The 13,532-nt window shown below is 37.4% G+C and overlaps 2 protein-coding genes across 2 annotated transcripts; both read left to right on the plus strand.

Annotated features, from left to right (window-relative positions):
* Positions 1-883: 883 nt before the first annotated feature.
* LOC306991517 (endonuclease domain-containing 1 protein) lies at positions 884-3,710 on the plus strand. The gene is made up of 2 exons (XM_079599453.1): positions 884-1,357; positions 1,899-3,710. Exons 1-2 carry the CDS (start codon positions 1,040-1,042, stop codon positions 2,493-2,495), a joined length of 915 nt encoding a protein of 304 aa, XP_079455579.1. The 5' UTR covers positions 884-1,039; the 3' UTR covers positions 2,496-3,710.
* A 1,791-nt stretch (positions 3,711-5,501) lies between these two features.
* LOC306991516 (endonuclease domain-containing 1 protein) lies at positions 5,502-8,140 on the plus strand. The gene is made up of 2 exons (XM_079599452.1): positions 5,502-5,937; positions 7,044-8,140. The coding sequence occupies exons 1-2, from the start codon at positions 5,632-5,634 to the stop codon at positions 7,650-7,652; spliced, it is 915 nt and encodes a 304-aa protein (XP_079455578.1). The 5' UTR covers positions 5,502-5,631; the 3' UTR covers positions 7,653-8,140.
* Positions 8,141-13,532: the final 5,392 nt, after the last annotated feature.

The following is a 13,532-nucleotide window of genomic DNA, read 5'->3' on the forward strand; positions in this document are numbered from 1 at the left end:
TACAACAGCGCATTACTGCCATCGACTGGAAGCGGGCTGCACAATCACTGGATTGAATTGTGCTCATTTTGTTGTTGTTTTGTTTTATAATTGTTATATTTTAATCATTAATACTATTATTATTTTTGTCAATGCTTTTTCTGTATGTTGCATGACTTTTTTATATAAGCAAAACTACGATTAGGATAACAAAAATACAACATTAGAGAACAAGTGTATGAAGGACCACAAGTGTCATGGAAATAGTAATAAAGCCAATTTTACAATAAAACTAGGCATTAATAAATTTTCTTACCAAATAATTAATGCAATTCATTAAAATTAATTAATTCATTAAAATAAACATTAGAAAGTAAAATACAATTGCAAAGTAATTCATTTTTAATTTGTTAATGGGAATAAAAGCAATTATAAAAAAATATATTTATAGTTGAAATATTAATCCATTAATAAATTATTCAAATAAAAAAGGGATTTACAAAAAAACTGCATTTATGAATACACTAATGAATTCGTAAATAAATAGTGGAATTTCAAATGGCAATTGAAAATACAATTTAAAAGGGAAATACGTAATTGAACCATTCATTTATGTATTCATATTTCACTTATAAAGTCTTTAATTACTATGTATTATTATACTAGCCTATAATTTAGTCTATTCATTAATGAAAAGCTTTATTAGGCTACTATTCCCGTGACACTTGTGGTCCTCCATACAAATGGGGGATTATAGAGGGAGATAAATAAATACATAAATAAATATTTTAAAAAAATATTTGAAGTGACGATAGCTACAATTTGTTTTAAGCCATCTTTATTTATGAGATCTTTTTTATATATATACCTTATATTTTATATAGGCTATTATATTTATTCGTAAAAATATTTTATATAGGCTATTCCATAACGCTGGTGAGACCGTGCACCTGCATGAATGGGGCGTCATGTGAGGCGAGCAGTTATTTGACTATCATTGCGGTATGAAAAATGAGCAGGCCGGGACACTTTCTAAGGAGTTATTCAAAGGAGATTTCTAATGAGAGCGGTGTTTCATTTCAATGTAATGGATCACCGGGCCGTTTTGCAGGTGTTTCTCTGCTTTCTGCTCGTGACTGTGCGCTCAGAAGTGCAGAAAGATTTTTCAGAAGAATGCCGTGAATTTATGTACATGGGCACCGCCCCACGGGGTCTGGAGAACCGGTCACTTAAAAAGATCTGTCAGCGTTACAACGGTAAGCCTCGCTATGTCAGTCTGTACGACGTGGTGGATCACATCCCGGTGTATTCTGCCTACACGTTCAAACGCTCCGACGGCTTCAAGAAGGTTGACGTTCCTTGGATGTACGAGCCTCAGGTAATAAACAGTTTGGTGAAGTTGAACTTTAACTAAAGTTTTAAACAATCACTGGAATCAATAGCTGTGTAGTGTCTCGACGCATAAAAAAATACACAATGTCGATTTTGAGAAATTCTCTTCAAAACCCTGCTGAGGGGGGAAAAAACCCACACAAACCAGCTTAAACTGGTTCTTCTAGTCTTATCTGGTCTCCCAGCCTGGTTTTAGATGAGCTTTGGACACTATTCTGATGGTCAGACTGCCGAACAACTAAATCAGTTGAACACCATCTTAGCCAAGGTGTGAGACCAATGTAAACCATGCAGCTAAAACTAGCAACCATCTTAGACTGGTTTAAGCTGTTTGTATAGGGTAAGTTGCTGGTCTAAGATGGTCTCCCAGCTGAAAAGTGCCAAACAATCAAGACGAGACATTTAAACAATATTAGGCTGGTTGTAGATATTTTTTCAAATGGTAAATATTTTATGCACCTACTATTTAAATACTGAAATGTATTTTCTACATGTGTATTCATTCACTTGTTTTTCTACGCACACAGCTCTCCACAACATCGGACTCTGGTGAGATGCAGGCATTCCCTCCAAATGTCCACGGCAGCTTTTCAGACGCGCAGGCCATCTTGGAAGACTACTCAAACACTGTCGAATTCGAGCGAGGTCATTTGAACCCCGATGAGCACCAGGCTCACCCCGATGACAAGGCGGCCACATACACCCTCACCAATGTGGTCCCACAGGTCCGCGAGTTCAACATCGGCCACTGGAAACACCACGAGCACATCATCCGCCGTCGACTCAACAACTACTGCCGCGGCACGGCATACATAGTCACCGGGGTCACCACATCTGGGAGGATGATCCGTAGACACAACATCGACCGAGTGGCCGTTCCTACCTACCTGTGGTCGGCGTACTGCTGCGTAGACTACGATCACAACGCCCCGTTTGATGAACGATCCAAATTCCCGGCCTTCGCATCCCAAGGCCTCAACGAGAAAGGAGGATCGGAGGTCGTAGAGATGTCCGTCCAGCAACTGGAAGATTTTTTGAAGAGGAACACCTTTGTGGACAAGAGGTTTCAGATTTTCTTTGAGAATTGCGAGCCTAACAATGTCATAATGATTGGCAAGACTTAGGTGTCTTTAAGTTATTGTCTATCCTGTTGATCCCTAAATTCATAAACACTTTCAGCTGTTAAGAGCTGTGTTCTGTAGAATAAATTGTCTTAAATTAAAAATTCCGATTAGAATTAGAATAAGGGTTTTACAACCACAGAAAAATACTTTTTAGGTTCCACAGAAAACATTCTTAGTTCTTTAGAAAACCATTGACGCATCTACACTAAAAATTATTGTTGGTTTAACTTAAAAATGAAGTTATCTGGTTGCCTAAAATGTGGAGTTCATTGAAATGTTTAATTTGAGTTATTAATATAAAGTAGATTGATTTAATAAAAAGAAACTATAAATATTATGTAATCTGAACCACATTAATTATCTAAGTTGATTTGACAAAAGATAAAAAGTTGTGATAACAAATTATGAAAATAATATTTAACATTCAAAAGTTTGGGGTCAGTAAGATTTTTGAACGAAGTCTATTATGTTAATTTATTTGATTAATAATCCAGTAAAAACAGTAATTTGTGAAATATTAATATAATAGAAAATAACTTTTCTATTTTAATATACTTTTAATTAATGTAATGTATTCCTGTTATCATTTGCCATCCAAATCTGAATTTTCAGCATCATTAGTCCCAGTTTTCCTTGTCCTTCAGAAATCATTCTAATATGCTGATTTGAGAAAAAAAAGAAAGAAAATGCTGATTTGCTGCACAATAAATATTTATTATTATGATCAATGTTGAAAACAGTTGTGCTCAGTGTTTGGCACTTCTAGCGTACTCTCACATGTTGCCGGTGCTCTGACTGCCCACCTGACCCCAAACTTTTGGACGGTAGTGTATGTGGTTTAAAGAACCCAGATATTATTGGATATATTGGATATGACTATTTACTTTTCACAATTTTTTGTTGTTTGTTTGTTTGTTTCATTTGAAGGTTAAAAACTTTGTCCATTTCTTTTGCATCCTTGACTGGTAGAATGAAGATTTAAGTTTCAGAAATATTTGAAATCTACAAATGAAGAATATTTATCCATGAGAGGACAGAAAATTGAGATAAAATGAGAGAGATAATGACTATAATCATCTGGGGCCTCAGGAGTTGTATTAGGTCCATTAACTTCTTTGTGAAACTGCAACAACTAATCTTTTCTCACTTGGAAATCATGTTTATGACAATTTATCTGAATACTGTAACTCTTCTCAAATAAAAAATTGACCACTTAATCTTGTCTCTGTGCTTGCAGTCTGTCAATAACTAATATAAAAAAACATGAAAAACATGGGTCTACTACATAAAAGGCAGATGTTCTGGATAAATAATCGAAATTAAACAACAAATGAAGCTGATATCAAACTCACATTGCTTGATCAATTTAATATGTACACTGTCTACTGATTCTATTCAAAGTAAAAAGATTTGTGTGAGCATGCAAGGTAAACAATGGTACGAATATGAGATAGCTTGTGAAATATCAGATAAACAAATAAAAAGAAGGTGAACGGAGCCCCATTTCTTCTTAATCCCTTGTTCACACAGGACACAGACTCCATACAGACAGGTTTATCACCTCTTCACACTCTACTGAGGACTGTTTGTTCTCTCACGATGGGGAATATAGAATAACCCGATTTACATGTTAAGACAGCCAAGTCACCCAAAGACGATTAGAAAAGAGGACCTGTTCTGGGAATATGTGATAAGGTTTCTGCACAGTATTTGCCTGAACCATCATGTCTATCATTCCCTTTAATGATTAGCTACTCCTTCCAAAGAAAGCTGCTGGTTAAAAGAAGAAGAAAAGGATGACTATTACTTTTTTGATATATATATACGTTTTCTTCTTTTATCTTCTCTTTTATAAATATATATATTTTTATATATATATTTGTGTGTGGCCAACAATAAACTGCAGTGTTTGTAATGTAAGACGCCTAAGAAAGTGCAGGGAGACAGGAAAAACAGCTGAACAGCGACACTTATTCGCTGTCTCACATTTTGGGATATGGAATTGTGCAAATTCAGATATTAATTGAGTGAATAATATAAAAGTCTACCTAACACAATATATAAATATTTTCTTGTGTTAATAATTAAAGGCCCGGTTTCACAGACAGGGTTTAGATTAAGCCATGATTAGGCCTTAGTTCAATTTGGGCATTTAAGTAGTTTTTATAAACGTGCCCTATAAAAAAAGCATTACTAGTGTGCATCTGGAGAAAAAACAATGGCGCTGACATATTTTACGATGTGTCAGTGCAAGTTGCTTTCAGCTAAGACAGCAACATTTTATGGGACTATCTTAAACCTTGTTTTTGAAACGGGGATAATGATTTTTATTTACAACCAATTTAATAATTTGAAACTAAACATTTAATCATTTATAGCTAATATTCAAATTCTTAATGGATTATATGGCCAAGACAAAACACGCAGCTCTTCTCTTATAATCACTAAAAACTCACTTCAGTTCTGTTAAAATGAATTAAGCTGTCTACACTGCACAATAATCTCTTATTTACATCGTGTCTACGCTTTGTTTATTATAATGAGAGGATTCGCGAGCATGCAGAATTCAGTATGAAAAAGAAAAAACACTGGCGTTTTGAGCAGTGAGTGGATTATGACTAAATTAAACACCTCTGATTGGCCAATGCGTTCAAGAAATCAACAGATGTGTCTGCGATTGGCTACACTGCTCACCGCTGCAAAAACACATTGGAAATAGAAATTTCGACGCTTTGTTTAGCTGGTGTCTCAGGTCTTAAATCATTTGTGTTCATACAAATATTTACACGTTTAAAAAAAAAGAAAGAAATTTGCTGGAGAAAAAGCAGTTGAAATTGAGAGGATGTTTTATTTTATTTCATTATTTTCATTGATCTAAAATAGCAACGTGAAAATGTGTCAAAATGTTACAGGGTTGTATCCTAGATCAATGTAACACTACATCTGTACGTCTTCACCTGGAGGACAGGTGTAAAGCGGTTTCGCTCTTCTCTTTTAGGCAAAGTCTCACTAGTTCTGTTTTGCCTATCTAGTCAGAGCTATTCAAAGTAACCAGCATCGACTTTCTCTCACTTGCTCATTCTATCAAAGAAACACTCGCGTAAGACCGTCAGTAGGCTACGCTCCTTTGACTAAAATGCATGCCTCAGTCATCCTTCTGGTCCTTGTCATCACAACGTGGCTCTCCGAACACCGGGGAACTGCAACTGTGGTTGAAGACTTCAACCATATTGAGAGATGCAAGGACTCGCTGTATATGGGCACCCCACCGCGCGGCTTCAGAAATGACAGGCTCAAGAAGATCTGCCAGCACTATGCTGACAAACCCAGATTCGTGACCCTTTACGACCCCCAAAACCGCATCCCAGTTTACTCTGCGTACTCCTTCAAGAAAACAGAGGGTGATCGGCGTGTGGACTACCCCTGGATGTATGAGCCTCAGGTATGAATCACTCTCAGGAAAAAAGATACACAAAGCGGCCACTTGGGCAGCACCCTTTCAAAACGTACTAATGTAGTGCTGGGTAATTTTTTTTGTTGGTTTAACTTAAAAAAGTAAGTTACTTGATTGCCTTAAAAGTTTGAGTTCATTGAAATTATTTTTTTTAGTTAATACAATGAAGAAACTCAAAATATGATGTTATCTGAACCACATTAGGCCTAATTCTTAATTCAAATAAGTTGATTTGACAAAAGATAAAAAGTTGTGAAAACAAATGAAAATATTTTTTTACAGTGAGATTACTTACAAATTGTAGTCCGTTACTGATTACAACTTGATACAAATTTAAATTAGTAATGTAATCTATTGCCTTACATATAATCGGACTACTTTTTGATTACTTTTCAGGGTTTCCCAAGCTGGGGTTTGTGAAAGAACTACAGTGGTTTCATAAAGTGATGAAAAGATAATTGACTAATTGAATCTTTAAAAAATTCAATAAAAAATAAAAATAAAAAATAAAACACGGTTATACTTTATTTTAAGGTGTCTTTGTTACACTGTAATTATACATTTAAGTACTGAGTAATATTAACACATTACACAAATTACACTGTAAAATAAAGTGTTATTTGATAGCACTTTATTTTACAGTCATGTTCCCCATGTACATGTACTGTACTTATTATAGTAATTGCAATAACTGGGTAATAACTAGGTACTTACCCTGAACCTTAACCCATGTAGTTACCTTATTACTCAGTACTTTTTTTATGAAAGTACACTGTTGTACACATACTGTACAATAAAGTGCATTTATTTAATTTTTGGAATCCGATTACGTAATCACGAGTAGGCTACATATAATCAGTTACTACCCATCATGTACCATTTAGGTATGGGCCTACACTTTAGTATTGATATGTATCTTTAAAGTGCACATACAGTACATAAAGGTACCACATTAAGGTAAAACCTTTACGTTGTAGGAAATGGTACTGTCCCAGACTAGTGACACCTTTTGTAGGCCTACCTTTTCTTTCTAAGAGTGTGAGGAATGGCTTTCTTTGTTATGATTTTAATGAAGTGGTGACCTACTTTCCCAGCTTGCAGAGCTTGATGGGAATGGGAACATGTCGCCGTTTCCCACCGGATACTTACACATGAAGTTTGAGGACAGCCAGGCAGTTTTGGATGACTACTCCGACGTGGTTCTGTACGAGCGAGGCCATCTGAATCCAGACCAGCACCAGTCAGACCCCCAGGACCGAGCGGCTACCTACACGCTCACCAACGTCGTGCCAGAAATCCGCGAGTTCAACATCGGTCCGTGGCGCCAACACGAAGAGCGCATCCGCGTGCGCCTCAACAACTTCTGCCGGGGCACAGCCTACATCGTAACTGGGGTTACCACTACCGGAAACATGATCCGACGCAACAACCAGGACCGTGTTGGCATCCCAGAAGATGTGTGGTCTGCCTACTGCTGCACCGAATACGACCGGAACGCGCCACACATCGTGCGCGTCCGCTTCCCGACCCAAGCGGCCCTCGCCAAGAATGCAAAGGAGGGGAACACAGTCCATGAGCTCTCAGTGCTGGATCTGGAGAGTTACCTGACAAACAAAATGTCTGTTGACAAGAACTTCCAGCTGTTCTATGATAACTGCATCTCACCTTCACCTCTTCCTCCATACCTTCATCGTACCAACTAATCCAACCCGCCTTCAGCTTATAGTTCTGGTTGTGGTTTCATTTTTCTTGCTTTCTTCTTTCCTGTAGCTTCACTGCGCATTTCATTATAGAAAAAGAGTTAAAATAACAACTAAATTTGACAATCTGCAGATTGTTATAATCTTGTTGTGCCTAAACATATGTTTAATTCATTATTCATAATTTGAGAATACTTAAGGGACATTTGTCATGTTATGCTTTGAAACAATGATTTTGCATGTAACATTTCTTCCTGTCAGCTCTCTGCTTGCAACTATTTTATTGCTTTTATCTTAACATTAATCATTCTATATATATGGACAGAGTAATAGTGACAAATGCTACGCAATTCACTGACACCACCTGAAGTTCTAGTTTCTGTTTTTTAAAGGATGAACAGGTGTAAAAAAAACCTGACATGTCACATTTTTCCATCCTTGTTGTTTCATTATAACATGACTGATACAAACCAATAAAAACCTGTAAGGGCAATTCTGGTCGAATTTCATCATTACCCCCCACATGATCACAATTTGATATAATTAATATCAGGAATAATTTTCAGTAACAGATACTGTATCAAATCAATATAACACTGTGAGAAACAGGAAGCAAATGAGTAATGAAGAGAATTAGTTATCATTATGATCTCTTTAAATCAGATTAAGAAAACAGTGAAAGTGTCTCCATTTCTCATCAATGTTCAGTTGATATCATTTTAGAATTAAAAACGACATTTTGTCAGTTCTAGACAGTCCAAATTTTTGGTCATCATTCTAAGGATGAAAAGGATAAAAATGGCATGGTAAAAGATGTGAAGAGTAGATGAATTTGGAAGATAGTTGCTAGCCTTTGCACATTTGCAGTGACAGTGGTTTATAAAGGGCCTTGAAAACTAGAAATGGTTATTCTGTACGACCTACAATTCCATGGTAATATATATTCTGCCTGAATAACTAGCTATGATCCAGTTATTTCCCTTTAAAATAGCATAAACGGCTTCCAACTCTTACAGAAAAGGAACTGTAAAGAAATGCAGCCTTTAGAAAAGTCCACAATAATTCCCAGGTCACATAGGACAAGTCTTCAATGATTGACCACTGGAAACGTAATACTATCTAAGTGAGATTAGCAAATTTGTGTGATATTCCTTTCATTTCTTACGACTGTAATCTAGAGACACAAATGAGGATGGATATGCAAATGAAGCTAACAAGGCTGAATAAGCCTTAACTCTCTCTCTCTCTCTCTCTCTCTCTCTCTCTCTCTCTCTCTCTCTCTCTCTCTCTCTCTCTCTCTCTCTCTCTCTCTCTCACACACACACACACACATATTCTCATTTGTATTCCTTTCTGTAAATTGTCTTTGGTTAACTAATACTGGTTAATATTTATAGTGCGGGCATCTGTGAATTAACTCGGTGAATGAACAAAAATATGATTTTTTCTTTCTTAGCTGCTGGTTTCTGTGCAAGATGGAAGTACTATGGAGTCTGTTCTGAAAGACTTTGCAATGTAAATGATCAAATACCCCTGATCCCAGATCAGGAAAACACACAGATGAATCAGGTGCCTTCGATCTCCCTAACTACAGAGCCTCTGGCCAGGGACTTTAACACATGTCCCTCAGTCTAAAATCAACATGGGGTCCAAATATACAACATCCAAGCTAAATAAGGTGCTCAGAAGGCACTAGTGCTGAGGAAGACCCCCAGGGCCCGGCCCATAATCCATGCTTGAGTAGTGCAACCTATTTCTACAGCTGTGACCAAACCTGGAACAAACGATGCATGGCTGGCTGTAGTTCAGTATTTGTACACTAGATGGTGCTGCTGTCAAACTAAAACTATATCACAATTTTGAAAATTTTCCAGTTAGAAGAAACATTTTTGAATAAATGTGGGATAATATCAGTTTTAATAAGTTTTGGAAAATCGTAAAACATTTAATAATCGTAAATGAGCTGGTTTAAGCTGGTCTGGTTTTTTTTCCTCAACAAGGCTTATGATTTAATATAGGCCTATTTGTATAATTGTAGGCCTATTTATACAGTCACCAAATATAAGTGCTTCTAGGAACGCCGTCAAACGTGAGTTCACTGTCGTCCCAGGACTGTAGGCCTACAATGAGCATTGAGCAACACGGTGACTGCCAAAAAAGCGCAGACAGGACACGCGCTGGAATACTATCAGGACGCACGAGGAACAGGGTCGTGCACGAGATCACTCTACAGAGTGCAGACTGTGCAAAAAAGGCTGACTTAAGAACATTATGCATTGTAAAAATGCAAACGTTTCCAGGTAAGATTTTTATCTAAAATGGAGCTAAATTAAAACAAAAATGTGATGTCTCGCTTTTGAATCCGGTCAAACAATTCTAGTTGCATTTAGTAGGCTGTTAGTCCCTTGTTGTAGTTAAGAATATTTTTATTTTAAAGTTTACAATATATAGGCATATAAACTATTTTATAATTTTGCTTTTGTGTGTGTGTGTGTGTGTGTGTGTGTGTGTGAAAACGTGATATAGGCCTAGCCTACTGCCATTTAAAAGTTTGAGGCATGTAAGATTTTAAATTAGAGAAATGAATAGGCCTACTATTATTCAGCAAGGACGCATTAAATTGATCAACAGTGACAGCAAGGACATTTATAATGTTACAAAAGATTTCTTATTTCACAAAAATGCTGTTCTCTTGACCTTCCTATTCAATAAAGAATCCTGATTTTTTTTTACCGCTGTTTCCACTAAAATATTAACCGGTTTCCAAATTGATAATAAAATAACGAAACAATATCAATCGATTGGGGATGTGATCACTCGATTTGTTCGACTAAAAGCAGTGCTGCGCAGACCGATCTGTAAAAATGAAAATGATCCCATAAGTTACTCACCCTCGAGCCATCCAAGGTATATGACTTTCTTCTTTCAGCCGGACACAATCGGAGTTAAAAAATATACTGGCTCTTCCAAGCTTTATAATGGGAGTGAATGGTACCCTAGATTTTGAAGCCCCAAAAGTGCATCCATCCATCATAAAAGTAATCCATGGGGGTTAATAAAGGTCTTCTGAAGCGAAGCAATGCTTTTTGTATAAACTATAATCACTGGCTTCCAGTAACAGCCGTACGCGAGTCTAGTTCCGGCAGAAGAGTGACCTCTCACCCGACGTAGGCTATGACATGGGATGTAGGTGTATAGCATAAGCTTAGGTGAGATTAGATGTCTCTCGCAATTCAAACAAATAGGCCTAGGCAACAAACTCAAGCTCCTCTTCTCTTATTTCGAAATGCCACCTTTGATTTGTGAAAAACCGGGACACTCAGATTATTATTATTTTTGGGGGTCTGAGTTGTAGGTTGTAAATAGTATTTTCTTTGACACTGGTGGCTCATCCGATTTTGTTGTGTTATCCTCCTCGTCCGTCTCTCCCCCCATTTCACACAATAGATGTAAATAGACAGTTTTTAAAAAGCTAGCTAGCAACTAAACTCACACTGTATCATCTTGGATGTGTGTTGATGCGCGCGCGACCGACCGACAGACTGACCGACAGCACAGGCAGTTGCTAGGCGATAAGTTGAGCTTCCAATCAAATAAAAGTAAACGCCTGGCATTGGCCAATCCACTGTTTTACCCGTTTTTACCATGGTTTTTACCCGTTTACGGACACATGATTGGATGTACTGTACACAACTATGAAGAAAACACAGTAACAGTAGACGGAAACGGTTTAATTTGAAACCAGGAAATTCTACTTTAGAAGTACATTTTCACAAAAAAACATGAATTTTCTAGGACTGTCGCTCAAAAAAGAGAACAATCCCTGGAAAACCGGGACGGGTGGCATCGGGCACCCCTCCTCCTCCTTCAGCTCACGCCAGCGAGAAAACGCTGGCCCAATGTTGATCCTCGTTCTGCCTTTAATGCGATCACTTTCTCGTTTCCTCTTTTTGCTTTCCTCCGACAAAACCTTTGCTTTCTTGTGATTTTAAGGAAGTGGGGGTGGTGGTGGAAGTGACGTATATGCCGTAAAGCAGTCGAATTTTGTAGTTCTCTTTGTTCGCCGGTTACTACCCGAAACCCGAAGTTTAAAAGTACGATTAAAAACGCTATAGACCTTGTCAGGCTATGGCAGACGTGTCATTCAACCTATTGTAAGTCGATGTACCATCACAAGAGACTTGGAAATATATTATTAAGGTTCAAAAGTTACCTAGTGCTGCTTTAATAAATGGATGTGCTTTTTTGGGCTTCAAAATCTCAGTCAGGTACTATTCACTCCCATTATAAAGCTTAGAAGAGCCAGGATATTGTTTAATATAGCCTAACTCTGATTATATTCATCTGAAAGAAGTAAGTCATATGCACCTGATGGCTTGATGGTGAGTAAATTATGGGATCATTTTCATTTCTGTGTGAAGTAACCCTTTATAAGCACTTATAATGCTTTAAGAGTAGCTGTCATGCTATTTTTAGCAGCGACCCCAGTAGGCCCTATGAACAGTGTCAGTGACACAATGATAAATCAGATGAAGAAACTTTTATCCTGGAGATAAAGAAACAAAGACTAGTCAGAGGTGCTACGATACACTAATGAATCCTGGGAAACGTAGTGTTTAACCTCAAACGGTAAATACATTTAATATGATTATATTAATGAGCGACTCATTTTCGACATACGAGTCGGCGTAGGTAGGTTTTCGACATACCTGCTGGCATGGTATGGTCTAAGGTGCTGGATTTAGGCTCCAGTCTCTCAGGAGGTGTGGGTTCGAATCCCACTGCTGCCATCACTTTTAAATCGCATTAAATATTGTGCATGTGTAACTGAATGTGAATACCAGTTCCAAATAAAGAATTAATTTCCAGATTAGGCAGAATGAAGTTGCTTTAAATATGGGTAAATTTTTCGTCTAGTCTAGTTGGTTTGTTTTGATTGTGTTTGTGTGGCTGGGTGGAAACCAGGTCTCGCCCCTCTGACCCATCTGCGACCTGAGGGTTCTGGACCATTTTGTTCGAGAAGCTCGAGATTCTGAAGTCATCATTGTGAAGTTTCCATAGTGATTCACGCAGAATGTCATGTTATTTTGAGAAACATCACTTCATCTGTCTCTTGTTCTCTCAGCGAGGTTGCAGAGGTGGCTGTGGAGTGATGAAATCCTACTTTGTTCCTCAGAGTAGAGTTGACTTCGCTGTTTGGGAAAAATATAGACGTGAGTCATAATGGCTATGTTTAAAATGATCAAATACAGGAGCATTATTATATTCTAGTATTGGTTTATTTGACAGACTATTAAAAGGGGTCATGAACTGAGAATTAACATTATCCTTGATCTTTTGACAGTTAAGAGTTTGTTATACTATAAAAATACCCCGTAAGTTTCAAAATTTCCTTGTTTTTCCAAAACCTGATGTCACGAAAGACCACCTTTGCAGAAGAAGACAGATAATCTTTCTCTCAAAATCATTCAATACTGTTTATGCATCAGCAAATTAAGCCAGTGACTAAACCATCAACATCACATTTTTTCTCTAAGTAGGGTGAAAATAATCTAATTTAAATTGCGATTAAATTATATACAGAAAGCGATCAAACAACGCTCCCTTTCCAATCGGCCAAGCTGTCAATCATAGAGCGCGAGTTTATCTGGACACAACTTGTTCTGAAATCAATGACGCTGTTACACTGCACAACGAAGCTCCTACTGTATTTACATCGTGTTTGCATTGTTATTTGGTGAAAGCATTCGTGAGAGTGCAGAAACTGCGTTGCAATGATGAGATCTCTTCATTCACGCGATCAACAGACTGTCATCTTCTGTCAATGCTCATCACTGCAGCCTTGCATGTGATGGAATAGATCTAAATATAATGCTTTGATCA

This window comes from Phoxinus phoxinus (genome assembly GCF_949152265.1).
Source record: "Phoxinus phoxinus genome assembly, chromosome: 23".
Lineage (NCBI taxonomy): Eukaryota > Metazoa > Chordata > Actinopteri > Cypriniformes > Leuciscidae > Phoxinus > Phoxinus phoxinus.

Bases quoted from the DNA above. Each gene is read 5' to 3' on its own strand.
- LOC306991517 (XM_079599453.1), top strand. From the start codon at position 1,040: ATGAGAGCGGTGTTTCATTTCAATGTAATGGATCACCGGGCCGTTTTG. The intron at 1,358-1,898 runs GTAATAAACAGT...CTACGCACACAG, and splicing joins CTTGGATGTACGAGCCTCAG to CTCTCCACAACATCGGACTC.
- LOC306991516 (XM_079599452.1), top strand. From the start codon at position 5,632: ATGCATGCCTCAGTCATCCTTCTGGTCCTTGTCATCACAACGTGGCTC. The intron at 5,938-7,043 runs GTATGAATCACT...CTACTTTCCCAG, and splicing joins CCTGGATGTATGAGCCTCAG to CTTGCAGAGCTTGATGGGAA.